Raw genomic sequence first — 13,716 nt, 5'->3', positions numbered from 1 at the left:
ATTCAATAAGCTCATGGCTGATCTACCTCAACTCCACCTTCCCGCACTGTCCCCATATCACTTGAGACCCTTAGTATCCAGATCACCTCACTGCAGGTATTGCAATTCAAATTAAGCAATTTCGTCAAAACATCGCAGGTGTTTTATGCTTAAAAATATGAATTAATGGATAATTCAAATTTAAGAGTAGACTTGTTTAGCAGAGGGCTCTCCTTCCATTTGGCAGTCAGTCGCGGTTGCACTGTATTCTTTTGCCTGTTGTTTTCATTAAATATTCATTTTATTTACAGTATGCATCTTGAGCATCAATCAGTACAGATAACAAGGTTGCATTGACGTACAAGCTGGTACAACTTCGGTGACCTCGGAAAGTTTGCAAAAGTCTGTTAATTGCTGTAAACTCCATGCCAGCAATTTTCTGTTTGTGGTGGTGAAATGATGAAATGTCAGACAGGCAGTTATGTGGCAGTGTTTTATTCTAACATTTATTTTGCAATGACTCGTAGTTAAACTCGCTTTAATTGTTTCAGCTGCATATCGCAACCTGGGGCAGAATCTGTGGGGCCCGAATCGTTACGGCTGTCTGTCAGGAGTCCGGGTGCGGACAGTGTCATCGGGGGCATGTGCTGCTCACAATCTCATCATTACAACGGAGGGGAAGCTCTGGAGCTGGGGTGAGTAGCTGGCAACTGAACACGAGGAACTGGAAAGAGCAGTGAAGCTGGCTTGAGTTTGAAAACTTTCTGCACCCTGATTGGCTTGTAATTTTTATCGCTTGAATCGGCTAAAGTCAGTTACAGAAATTTGCTTATCACATTTGCATACGAGTACTTCCTGTTCACTTCACTTCTAGCATCTAGTGACCTTAAAGCTGAAAGTGACTTGCCATGTTGTTGAGGGGCAGGAGGGAAGACTTGACTTGTTTTGTTTCTTCCCATCGTTTTTCCTGCTCTGGAAGAAGCTGAATTGTTCATGCCTCTCTGTCTTGTTGTGCAACCTGCCACGTGTCTGTTAAGAGTGGTTTACAGTGACTTGCATAGAACGTACAGCACAGAAATAGGCCATTTGGCCCAACTGGTCCATGCTTCGGTTTAGGCCCCCGCCTCCTCCCACCCCTCTTCATCTAACCCTATCAGCATAACCCACTATTCCTTTCTCCCTTATGTTTATTCAGCTTTTCCATTAAATGCATCTATGCTATTTGCCTCAACTACTCCTTATGGTAGCGAGTTCCACATTCTAACCAATCTCTGGGTAAAGAAGTTTTTCCTGAATTCCATATTTGATTTATTAATGACTATCTTGTATTTATGACCCCTATTTCTGGTCTTCCCCACAAGTGGAAACATATTCTCTACGTCTACCCAATCGAACCCTTTCATAATCTTCCATACATTTCCATTTCATATTTGTGACTGAGCAGCAAGGTTTTGAGCATCCTTACCAGTTCTAGTTATTTAAATGACCGAGTTACATCACGGAGTGCAAACTGCTATCTTTTCTAGTAGACGGAATGAATTGCAGAAACTCAGTTCAACGCATCTTGAGTGCACTGTGGGAAATGCACCTATTAATCTTGCCAATATAGCCTGCTGTCTTGACTAATGCAGCACTACACAGTGTACTACAGACTTATTTTAAAATGTTCTTTTCCCTTTGCCCTTTCACTTCTCTCAGGTCGAGGGGAGAAAGGTCAGCTTGGACACGGAGACACAAAGCGAGGCGAGGTCCCGAAACTCATTGAAGCCCTCAAAGAACAGACAATCGTCTCAGTAGCTTGCGGACGTAATCACAGTCTCTGTTTAACAGGTAACTGCCAGAGCGTGCGGGAGGCCTGAAAGCTGACCTTCATTGTAACTTTATAATGAGCAGAAATTATATTTTGCAACAAAGTACGGGCAGAACTTAGCTTGTTTAGTATCAATTTTGGGAATGAGTGACCTATCCCAATTAAAACTAATATTTAACGTATGCCAAAAAAACTGCCATTCTACATGAATTTTAATAGTTGCAGTGTTTAACACTTTTTTAATGAATATTGAGACCTTATAGTTTTGCAGTGAGCTGTAAAGTGTGTGCAATGTCTTATCTGGAAAAATAGCAACTGCAATTTGAACAGTTGGATAATTGTAATACCCTGTACCTGTACTACAGGGCAATGTAGACCTCTAGACTGCCCCTTCCAAAACACAGTGGGGCGTGGGGGCAGGAGGTGTTGAAGCAGAACACCACATCTTAATCCTGTCTCTCTGTGATGCTGGTCCAAATAGAAGACTTAATGGGGCTGAACTGGCCTTGAGGTAGCGGGAGGAAATTATGTGTTAAGGTCATTCCAAACATGCTTTTAATTGGACGTTTAGATCTGTTCCATTGCTTTCAGACTTTTTTTTAATCTTCTGCATGGCAAACTGCAGTCTAATCCGATTTGATTGAATTTAAATCTTGTGGGTTTTCAAATCTTCCAGGGGAGCTTACAGTTGAAAAGGCTTCTGCATGGATCTCAATAATGTCCATTTCATTGGAGAGGAAATGAAGTAGTGCTCTTGATGTGGGGGTCCCTTGGCTGATTGTTGTCAGAGTCCATGTGTTTTAATTTCCTGTCCATTGAAGTGGCTGGCTGTCTTGTGGGTGCTACGGTGCAATCTTTCAGCTATAAATTTCCCTGCAAGCAACAGTTTTGGTATCTGATGTGGAATGCACAAAAGCCCAAATATTTCCACTGAACTTACCTGTTTAGTTATATTGCGAGCTGTGCCTGCGCATGTTTTTCTGCTTCTGCATTTGGCACAGCCTTCAGCTTTTCAGTTTTCGGAACAGTGCAAGTTAAAACAATTGGAGACCAATTAGCCCAAAAGTTCCCAGCTTCCACCCCTGCTCTGTGCTGTATTAGCTGAGATGAGTCAGTAGAGGTGCTGTAATTGCCCTCTACCTCTGGGAGAGATAGTGGAAAAATTTGGCCGCCCATTGACGTCCAGTGATTTCTACTGAAAAGTACACTGGTCAAGGCGGCTGTAGGAACCAGGCATACGAGTCTATGGCCTTCCTGGTCTCACTGGGACCACTGGTAACTCACTGAGCCAGTGGAGGAGGAGGGAGTTCCGATCAAAAACAGCAAATGATTTGTCTATTGCATGTGCAACAACTGTATAGCCTTTTAATGTCCTAAGGGAGTTATCATTGTGAACCTTTCTTAATCTGTACTGGACAATATGTAACTTTAGAAAGTTTTCAGTTTTCAAAATGCACACCAGTTGTCACTGTTACATAAATTGGTATCTTACCTAATCATATAGCCTTGGATCAAAATAACTCGACTGTTCAATTGTATCTGTACTCCGTGGTTTCTCCCTTGCTGGTAGACCAGAAAAGGGAGTAATTCTGATCTGGCTGCACTGGAATGTATTCAAAAACAAATTACCCAGCTCCTGCAAAACAAACTACTTTTTTGTTCTTTTGTTTTTCTCGCCTGCTCTCCCGAGGAGGCTAACCTGTGCTGGAGTGTGGTTCTGCAGTGCTTCAGTACCTTGCCCTGGTAGCTATTCACAAATGTCCAGATATGTAAATAAAGATTGGTTGTTCAACTGTCCAGGGTATTGCATCTCATCTCTCTCCTCTCCCTGCCTGATATCAAACATCCATTGCCGACAGGGGTTAATGGGCAAACTATCGTAGGCAGGAAACTTGTCAGTCTTTCCCAGGGATGTTCCAGCTCAACCACTGATATGCCTGATTCAGACTAGGGTCCTTACCTGAGATTGTAGCCTCAATTTTAACCTGGGGCAAAGTGAATGCCAAACCCCTCCTCCTTGTGACTTTGGCAGCATGAAGCCCAGACGATTTAACAGAGCCTCATTCTGCCTGCTGCCGGTTAGCTGCCTGCCCGAGCCGGTTGGAAAATATCGGTGGCAGGAAAGCACCGGCCGGCATCAGAGGGAGGCTCGCTGGCAAGACCAGATATAGGGGAGGGTGTTTAATAAAAGACTCATCTTAAAATAGGTGGCTTTGATGTCTTGCTTGACACACGTTCTAAATGATTAACATGAAGAGCAGTGAACTCCCTAAAATTGCACCAGCCCTTGATGATCTAACTATATCCTGGATGTGGCTATTCATGAATATCCATCCTGGTGCTTGTTGTTATTCCATTAATCCCTTTCATTGAAGACTGACTCTGTAGGCAATGGTTCTTTTTGTAATTAGCAAGTCTAGTTACTAAGTTGTCTTTACTTTTTGTGTGTGTGTATAGAAAATGGAACCGTTTTTGCCTTTGGTGAGAACAAAATGGGACAGCTTGGCCTTGGAAACCAGACTGAAGCGGAACCCTGTCCTGCACAGGTAAACCGAACCCAACCAATTTGATACAATCTTTCTGATGGATATTTCCCATCCTCTACCCAGTCCCTCCCCACTCTCCTATTTCCAATTTTCTCTCTCCTGTAGTCACTGACTTGTACGGGACTACGTTTCCCAGGGTGTTAGCAGCCCCATGGTAACTTGTTCAAGTGTACCACTCTTCATGTGCGGTTATTGAAAGTTGATCAGCTATTCAACTATGATGGGGGTGCAAGGGTGGCATCGCCGTCATGCCTGACCCTGGTCTCCACGTTCATGTATGCATTTTCCAGCAAAGTCACTGAATAATACTCAGGATTGGGATATCTGTGCCACTATCGCTCTGTCTCTCTCGCCCTCTACTCTTTTTGTGCGCTCTTTCCCTTTCCCCTCTCTGAAGTTTATGTTATGTCGTTGCTTCAGGCGCACAGTAGCATGTAACACTGTCTAATGAACATCTGTGCTGAAATACTGCCACTTCATGTCACATTACATTAATGAACAGTACAGCAGTGGCATTACCTAGTTTCTGGCATTAATGGTGATACCCAACAATAATGTGCCTACTAGAATGGGAGTACAGAGGTGGCTGCAGATCTCTCTGTATTGGAAAAGATCAGTGCTGTGCACCTTGCGCTGCCAGGGAATGTTATGTACAGTATATGAAGTCCTTTTGAGCTGAAACTGGGTAACATTGATTTGGCACTTATGCCAAATAATAGCCCTATAAAAGTTTTCACGGGTTTTGTTTTGGCCTTCCCTTGCTGCTCTGATTTTATGCTGTTTTTGGTGGCCATGCCTTCAGCTGCCTCCTTGGGCCCTAAGCTCTGGAACTCCCTCCCTAAACCTCTCCGCTTCTCTGTCTCTCCTCCCTCCTTTTAAGACGCTCCTTAAAACCTACCTCTTTGCTCAAGCTTTTGGTCATCTGCGGTAATTTCCTCTTAATGTGGTTCAGTGTCAAATTTATATGTTTTGTCTTCTAACACTGCTGTGAAACAACTTGGGATGTTTTACTACGTTAAAGGCACTATATAAATAAAAGTTGTTTTTGCGTTGCTTCTAAGTATATTTTCCCTCAATATAATGGGTGTTGCTTGTTCAGGAGGGGGGAAAGTGGGGTGGGGGGTAGAGAGAGAGCGATGGTTAACATATATTTGTGTCATAGCAGCCTCTGCTATACAGTAAGCTATGATGACAAGGGTGTGACTGAAGATACAGACACTGTAGAATCTATTTTTATTTTTGTGATCAAATAAGATTTGTGTTTCCCATGAAGAAACCTGACCCACAGAGAGATCGCAACCTCTAAGACTATGGAGAGCATAGAAAGAAAAATAATGTGGCTGCAATTTAAAACGGTGCTCCAGTAATCTTCCATTATAATACTGAGGGTTGTATGACCATCCAGTGGATCGATCAGTTCACTTGTTTATAAGAAATAGGAGCAGGAGTAGGCGATACGACCCCTCGAGCCTGCTCCGCCATTCAGTAAGATCATGGTTGATCTGATCATGGACTCAGCTCCACTTCCCTGCCCGCTCCCCATAACCCCTTATCCCCTTATCATTTAAGAAACTGTCTATTGTACTCTTGTCACTTTTTTTTCAGATAATGTACAATGGCCAGCCAATTGTGAAAATTGCCTGTGGTGCAGAATTCAGTATGATTGCTGACTGCAAAGGGAACCTGTATTCTTTTGGTCATCCAGAGTACGGACAGCTCGGTATGTGTGTGCATGTGTTTTGAATCTAGCACTCTTGTATCTTAAACACTTGATTTCTCTTCCAAAACTCCATTTTGTTACCTGCTCAAGTTAGGAACTTCTCCCAGTGTCCTGGCTAACCTCCCTCCATCAACCATCTGCACTTTGCACATTTAATAAAGACCAGCCACAAATTGGTCGATCGTCCCATGTTGTTTATGGGGTTTTGCTGTGTGCAATTGACTATTGCATTTATCAACATGAGATTGACTGACTGCACTTTAAAAGTAATTCAGTGGTTGTGAAGTGCTTTGAAATGTCCTGAAGACATGAGGACACTTTAAATGCAAGTTATTTATTGATGCCTTATTACCAATTGTCCCAAGGAGATTGATGCATTGTAGCAAGTGTGCCCGTGCCTATCCAGCATGTCCAATTCTGTACCTTTTTGAAATTTATTTTTCTGTTTGTTGACTTGTCAGCATTTTTCTTTAAATATCAACAAACTGTTCTCTCCAACAAAGGTCGGCTGACATTGTCTCTAGGAAGTTGAAATTGGTGATTTAGGGGAGTTATTTAAAAGAGGTCTCCCATTCTAAAAGGTTCAGGAACACTGATATAGGTGTACTAATGTCCAGTGAAGTATTTTGGCTTGGTGGTACTTGCCTGAGTCAGAAGCTGTAGGTTCAACCCCCCATTCCAGAGACTTGAGCACCTGGTCTCAGCTGACTTATGAGGGAGTGCTGCACTGTCGGAGGTACCGTTGTTCGGATGTATTGTCAATCTGTGTCTTTCAGGTGGATGTAAGTAATCCCCCTGGTACTGTTCTCCCACTGTCCAACAGTACATAAGTTTTTGTCAAAGCTATGGTAAATGAGGAGGTTGCTGGGATACTGGATGAGATCAAAATTGATAAAGAGGAGGTACTAGAAAGACTGGCAGTACTTAAAAGTAGATAAGTCACCCGGTCCGGATAGGATGCATCCTAGGTTGCTGAAGAAAGTAAGGGTAGAAATTGCAGAGGTGCTGGCCACAATCCAGTTCTCCTTCGATATAGAGGTGGTGCCAAAGGACTGGAGGATTGAAACCCTTGTTCAAAAAAAGGAGAGCAGGATAAACCTCGCAATTACAGGCCGGTCAGTTTAACTTCGGTGGTGGGGAAGCTATTAGAAACAATAATCCAGGAGAAAATTAACAGCCACTTGGACAAGCATGGGCTAAAAACAAAGGAGGGCCAGCACGGATTTGTTGAGGGCAAGTCATGTTTGACTAACTTGATTTAAGTTTTTTTGATGAGGTAATGTAGAGGGTGGATGAGGGCAATGCAGTTGATGATGTGTATATGGACTTTCAAAAAGTGTTTGATAAAGTATCACATATTGGGCTTGTTAGCAAAATTGAAGCCCATAGGATAAATGAGGCAGTAGCAGCTACGGCATAGAAAATTGTTGTGAATGGCTGTTTTTCAGACGGGAGGGAAGTATACAGTGGTCCCCAGGGTTCAGTACTAGAACTACTGCTGCCTTTGATGTACGCTGATGACTTGGACTTGGGGATACAGGGCACAATTTTGAAATTTGCAGATGCCACGAAATTTGGAAGTGTAAACAGTGAGGAGGATAGTAATAGGCTTCAAGAGGACATAGGCAGGCTGGTGGAATGGGCGGACACGTGGCAGATGAAATTCAATGCAGAAAAGTGTGAGGTGATACATTTTGGAAGGAAGAATGAGGAGAAACTATACAAGCTAAATGGTAACCGTTCTAAAGTGTGTGCAAGAACAGAGACACCTGGGGTGCTTATGCATAAATCTTTGAAGGTGGCAGGACAGGTTAAAAAAGCATCTGTGATCCTGTGTTTTATAAATAGAGGCATAGATTACAAAAGCCAGGAAGTTATGCTAAACCTATATAGAACACTGGTTTGGCCCCAGCTGGAGTATTGTGTCGAATTCCGGACACCGCACTTTAGGAAGGACGTGAAGGCTTTGGAGAGGGTACAGAAGAGATTTACGAGTGTGGTTCCAGGGATGAGGGATTACAGTTACATAGACTGGAGAAGTTGGGGTTGTTCTCCTTGGAGCAGAGAAGGCCAATAGAAGATTTAAGAGAAGTTTAAAATCGTGAAGTGTTTAGCTAGAGTAAATAAAAATAAACTGTTTCCAATAGCTGAAGGGTCGATAACCAGAGGGCACAGATTTAAGGTGATTGGCAAAAGAACCAGAGGCATCATGAGGAAAATCTTTTTTACACAATGGGTAGTTAGGATCTGGAATGCACTGCCTGATGGGATAGTGGATACAGATTCAATAGTAGCCTTCAGAAGGGAATTGGATAAATACTTGAAGGAGAAAAAAATTGCGGGGATATGGGGAAAGAGCGGGGAAGTGGACCTAACTCTTTGAAAAACTGGTGCAGACTCGATAGGCCAAATGGCGGCCTCCTGTGCTGTACTATTTTATGCATGAGAACACCAGCGGCAGGTCAGGGCCATAAAAGAAGCGGTGTGGAGGCCCCGACCTACGTGAGAACACCAGCGGCAAGTCGGGCCATAAAAGGAGTGACGAATGGCCTCGGGAGCAGCGTGGAGGCATACTACTTCAGTGAGCAGCGTGTGCTGGTGCAGGAGGGCGACGGCAGTGAAGAGTGATGTCATCAAGGTCCGGGTCAGTGATTGGAGCGTGGGCAGATACAGCAGGAGCGCCGAGGTCTGAGCGAAGGGAGCGGCGAGAGATTGTTGGAGGGATGTGATCGGGGTCCAGGGGAGGCGTGAGTTCAGGACCAGGGGCCCAGGGACAGCACGGGCCAGCCCACACTGCGATATGTGTGCGCACTAGGTCTCCAATCGTCATGGGTAATTCTTGCCACTGGACCAGGACCTAGCTCTGTCAAGCCTGTGTGGTGGCTGGTGTGCAACGGCCACCCCACGTTTTTAAAAAAAAATCCACGCACAGGCATCTTCCACCCTTGAGGATGTAGTTCGGGTCCTTCATTGAAACATCTGTGAACTCATCCTTTTTTGGGGTGGAAGCAAGTCATCCTCGTTTCGAGGGACCACCTATAATGATGATGACTATTCTATCACTAAAGCAGATTATCTGGTTGTTATCTCATTGATGTTTGTGGGACATTGCACAAATTGGCTGCCACATATCCCTACACTACAAACGTGGCTACGTTTCAAAAGTACTTAATTGGCTGCAAAATATTTTGGGACACTGCATACAAGTTCATTCTTTGGGTCTACTCGAGTTACTGTGGACGATTTGCAAAAATGCAAATAAACTCGCACTCCCAGGCTGAGTTGGAGCTTGATGGTGAAATTAAGAGACTGAAGAAAAAGGAGCAAGGCTGTTCTGCCACTATTTGTGAGGGGGAGGAGAAGAAAGGGCTGTGCTGCTGTGATAGGCCATTGTGAGGGTCAGATATGAAACTTCATATCAAGACAGAATATTTGACTTAAAGAACCTTTTTGTATTTATTTGTTTCTGCTTGTCCTTGTTCCACACACTGTTTTGGGTAATTTGATTATTCTGAACACTTAGGATTATTGTTCCACTCTCTGTATGGGGTTCACCCCATATGGGAAATCCCTAGCTTGTTTTTTGTGAGATGTGGAATACCAGAAACTCCCCACCCCACCCCCAGCAGAGTTAAGGAGCAGAAAATGCTGTTTCCTTCAGTACTCTTTTAAGCAGCTGTCCCGTGCGATTGGCTGAGGTTTGGCGGCAGTGAATAGGATAAAGTAATTTGTTGCCCAGAGACGGGTAGTTTTACCGTCTCCGAGACTTTTTATGCAAAATTGCAGCACCTGGGCATTCGATGAGCATAGAAATGTGCTAAATGTTGAGTCACGTCAAATCACTTGCTGTAGTCGTGAATTGAATCAGATGGGAGGGTAGCTAGAAGATGCACTTAGCATGTTAATAATCTAATAGAATCTTCTTGCTTAAGTGCTTTGCAGAGAGTTGGGGTCACTAACTTTGATTTTTTTTAAATGCCCAGTAGAATCTTTTTGGCGGACCCCCTGAAACCTTCTCGCGGACCGCTGGTTGAGAACCCCTGCAGTACTCCATTCTGAACAATTTTCAGTGTGAACGTTGGCATCCTATTAATCTGATTGCACATTGTTGATGTGTGTGAATTTCCTCCTTGACTAGGTGAACACGACCTGCTCTTGCACTGAAGGGCATATTGCCCACACTCAAAAACAAACTCACAAAGGAATCATTACTGCTTTAAAGAGTGTTTCACACATGATCAGTGAGAGATCAGTGTCAAATTAAGGCCATTGGAGTCGTTGACCAGCGTTAATGTTTGTCTCCTTGATCTGTGTGGGTATGACATTCTTGAAGTGCAGTTTAATGAGCTGGAACAGGATGTTCTTTGAATTTCTGAGATCACAGTGCTAATGGTTATCATTAAAAGACCAGGGAAGTCTGAAGGTTTGCCTCCCCCCCCCCCCCCCCTCTGCTATATTTGTATAATGTCTCCAACACCAACACTAATATAAAATGAGGAGGTGCTAATGTCTTTGTCAGTACAGACAGACCTCTGGGTGCTTTATCCAAGTGCTGCCTGGTGTGTGGGTGGCTGTCAATGGGCTGAGCACTCTGCCTGGTCGCTGGCCTGTACCACCCTGCCCCTGATGGTGGCAGAAAACCTCCAAAGATTGCATCGGTTTTTCTGCTAGTGCGCTGAACTCCACTCCCAACTATGCAATTTCAGAGCACTAAAGATGACTTATTGCAAGACAAGATGCAATACCAGGAAAACTTTGTACACATTTACTTGGAAGTAAATGGAGTGGAAGGAGGCTCGTGGGGAAGCCCAAAATTAGAGACCATAAATATAAGATAGTTACTAATAAATCCAATAAGGAATTCAGGAGAAATGTCTTTACCCAGAGAGTGGTGAGAATGTGGAACTCACTGCCGCATGGAGTCGTTGAGGCGAATAGTGTAAATGCATTTAAGGGAAAATAGATAAGTACATGAGGGAGAAAGGAATAGCTGGATATGCTGATGAGGTAAGGTGGGAGTAGGGATGTGTGGAGCAGGCATAGACCTGTTGGGTCAAATGGCCTGTTTCTGTGCTGTAAAATGTTATGTAATTTCTGTATTTTCAAACAGGGCACAACTCTGATGGAAAATTCATTGCCCGGGCCCAGAGAATTGAGTTTGACTGTGAGGTGGTGCCGCGGCGAGTAGCAATCTTCCTGGAGAAGACAAAAGATGGTCAAATCTTACCGGTGCCAAATGTTGTTGTCCGCGAGGTGGCCTGTGGAGCAAATCATGCGGTACAAGACAATGATTTGTGCTTAGAACTGTCTTGCTAAACAAACTTGCATGTAACCTAACTTGTACACCCGAAACCCCATTCTCCCTACATATAATGGCATCCATTTGAAAGCGACACCAGCAAATCTGAAATCTTTCCTTCTTAGCAAGGAAGGATGAACCCCCTCAGTAAAACAAACGACAAATTTATGGCCTTTGAACAAAAAATTATTTTGCCGCAGAATGGGGTTAAGGGAGAAGTACTTGCTTTTCTCATCTGTCCTCCAGGGAAGAACATGATCATTTTAAATTTTTTGTGGAGATTTTATGGAAGGAGGCATTGAAACTGAGCGACGCCGTCTTCAGCCCAATTGTCTATCAATGACCCCTTCTCCATTCTTCAAGAAAATTTCAATACTATATGAAAGCTGGGGGTAATGCCAACTAATAGCATTCTCCTGGCTTTTTTTTTGCTGGAGCGCAAGAAAAGGTTGACGCCATCCAGGACAAAACAGTGGGCTTGATCGGCTCCCCATCCACCAGCTTAAAAATCCCCTCCCTCCACTGCTGGCATACTGTGTGCCGTCTACAGGATGCACTGCAGCAAGTCCCCACGGCCTCTTGGCAGGATCTCGCAAACCTGCGATCTCCACCGCCAAAAGGAGATGGGCAGCAGGCACATCGGGTCCTTCCTTGTTCTCCTGCAAGCCACACACCATCCCGACTTGGACATGTATCGGCATTCCTTCATTGTTGCTGGGTCTACCTAACAGCACTGTGGGGATACCTTCGCCACATAGACTGCCGCGGCTCGCAAAGAAGGCTCGCCACCACCTTCTCGGGGTAGCTATGGATGGGCAGTAAATTCCAGCGATGCCCATAGAATGGCATTGAGCCCCGGCTCTCCCCGGATATTACGGGGCCGACAACAGCGTCCTCAGAATGGCTCCGTAAGTTCCGGATTTCCACATGCGTGAAAACCTGGAACTGGCCATATTTCTCCTTGATAGATCGTCCGCATGCACCCCAAAGACGCTTTCGCGGGTGCAGAGTCTGTCCAGTGAATGCCCACAAAACTCTTACGCCTGGTGGAAGCAGGCGTAGGGAGTGCTTTTGCCAGCGTATGGATTAAAATAAATGTTAAATTAAAACATACAAAAATTAGTTCATGTAAATTTTGCACCAAATTAAAATGTGTTTTTTTTCAAAAAATTTAATTTTAATTTTAAATGCTTAAAGGGACTTAATTAATTTTGAACATGGGAATATTTTTTGAATAAGAATTATTTATTTATTTATTTAGGGCTTTCTCGTGAGCTTGCAGGGATTCCTTTCGCAAATGGAATCCCCATAAGCTCCTGAGGAATCCCACATTCTAATTGGTCGGCCTGGCCCATGTGATCCCAGGGACATTTCTGAACCGCCTGCGTCCCTGGAGGCCCAGGACCTGAAGCTCCGGATCCACCAGGTACTTTCAGATTTTTTCCCTGGTCAGAGGCGTACTCCGGAGATACGTCTCTGACCGCAAATTTCAGCCCGACATATATTCCCTGTCTGCCCATCTCCACTCTTTGCTCAGACTTAATATTTTGGATAGGTGATACTTGTCTTGATCTCCTCTGCCATAGGCTCATACAGCAGGCAGCTATGTTTAAGTGACTCCATTCTAACAATGGGTCTACATGTGAAATGCTAACACCTCTTACTGACCCACTCGCTGTGTATGCCCAGCATTTTGTTTTTATGTTGAATACATTATTTGATTGCAAGGGTCTTAACAACGACACCAATTTAACTCTCTCATTAATGCGTGGCATTCGCCTTGGTGTTCAGTCCCCAGTGGCAATCTTAAAAGTTTTTAATCAGGGCCCGAGTGCCCTTCCCGGAGGGTGATGGCACCTGACCTTTTCTCACTGCCACTCCCTGTCCATATTGGCTACTGTCCCTGTCAGTCATTGTTGCAAGTGACCTTCCTGAAGATTGTTCTAGTGTTACCCCTCTGGTGAACTAATGTGTGCGGCTGCTACTGCAGACTTTGAGATGGAAGGGTAATCCCTTGTTTTGGTTTTGTGTTCCCTAGATTGCTCTTGATTCGCAGAAGAGGGTCTTCACTTGGGGGTTTGGAGGATACGGCCGCCTCGGGCACACCGAGCAGAAGGATGAGATGGTCCCGCGCCTTGTCAAGCTGTTTGATTTCCCTGGTCGAGGTGCTGTACAGGTCTGCGCAGGAAACACCTGTTCGTTCGCAGTAAATGAAATGGGTCAGTAACTCGCATTCTTATGGTCTCGTTGAAAAGTGTGAATTGCTTCTGTGTGCCGGTAATATGGCCACGGACCATTTCTGCTGCACCCGCCACGCGCCTGTTGACCTCTGTAGATTTGCTGTTCAATGCAGATCTTGACC

General features: G+C 44.4%; 1 protein-coding gene across 2 annotated transcripts in view; it reads left to right on the top strand.

The window, feature by feature from the left end:
• The window catches only part of rcc2 (regulator of chromosome condensation 2), a 37,905-nt gene that overhangs the window by 9,609 nt on the left and 14,580 nt on the right, over nucleotides 1-13,716 (top strand). For both annotated transcript variants that reach the window (XM_070860198.1, XM_070860197.1), the window contains exons 4-9: nucleotides 531-674; nucleotides 1,678-1,809; nucleotides 4,247-4,335; nucleotides 5,941-6,055; nucleotides 11,166-11,332; nucleotides 13,393-13,573. In XM_070860198.1, the coding sequence (XP_070716299.1) occupies nucleotides 531-674; nucleotides 1,678-1,809; nucleotides 4,247-4,335; nucleotides 5,941-6,055; nucleotides 11,166-11,332; nucleotides 13,393-13,573 (828 nt within the window). The remainder of the gene's footprint in view (nucleotides 1-530; nucleotides 675-1,677; nucleotides 1,810-4,246; nucleotides 4,336-5,940; nucleotides 6,056-11,165; nucleotides 11,333-13,392; nucleotides 13,574-13,716) is intronic.

This window comes from Pristiophorus japonicus, chromosome 18 (genome assembly GCF_044704955.1).
Source record: "Pristiophorus japonicus isolate sPriJap1 chromosome 18, sPriJap1.hap1, whole genome shotgun sequence".
Taxonomy (NCBI): domain Eukaryota; kingdom Metazoa; phylum Chordata; class Chondrichthyes; family Pristiophoridae; genus Pristiophorus; species Pristiophorus japonicus.
This window is presented reverse-complemented; position numbering and strand designations above follow the sequence as displayed.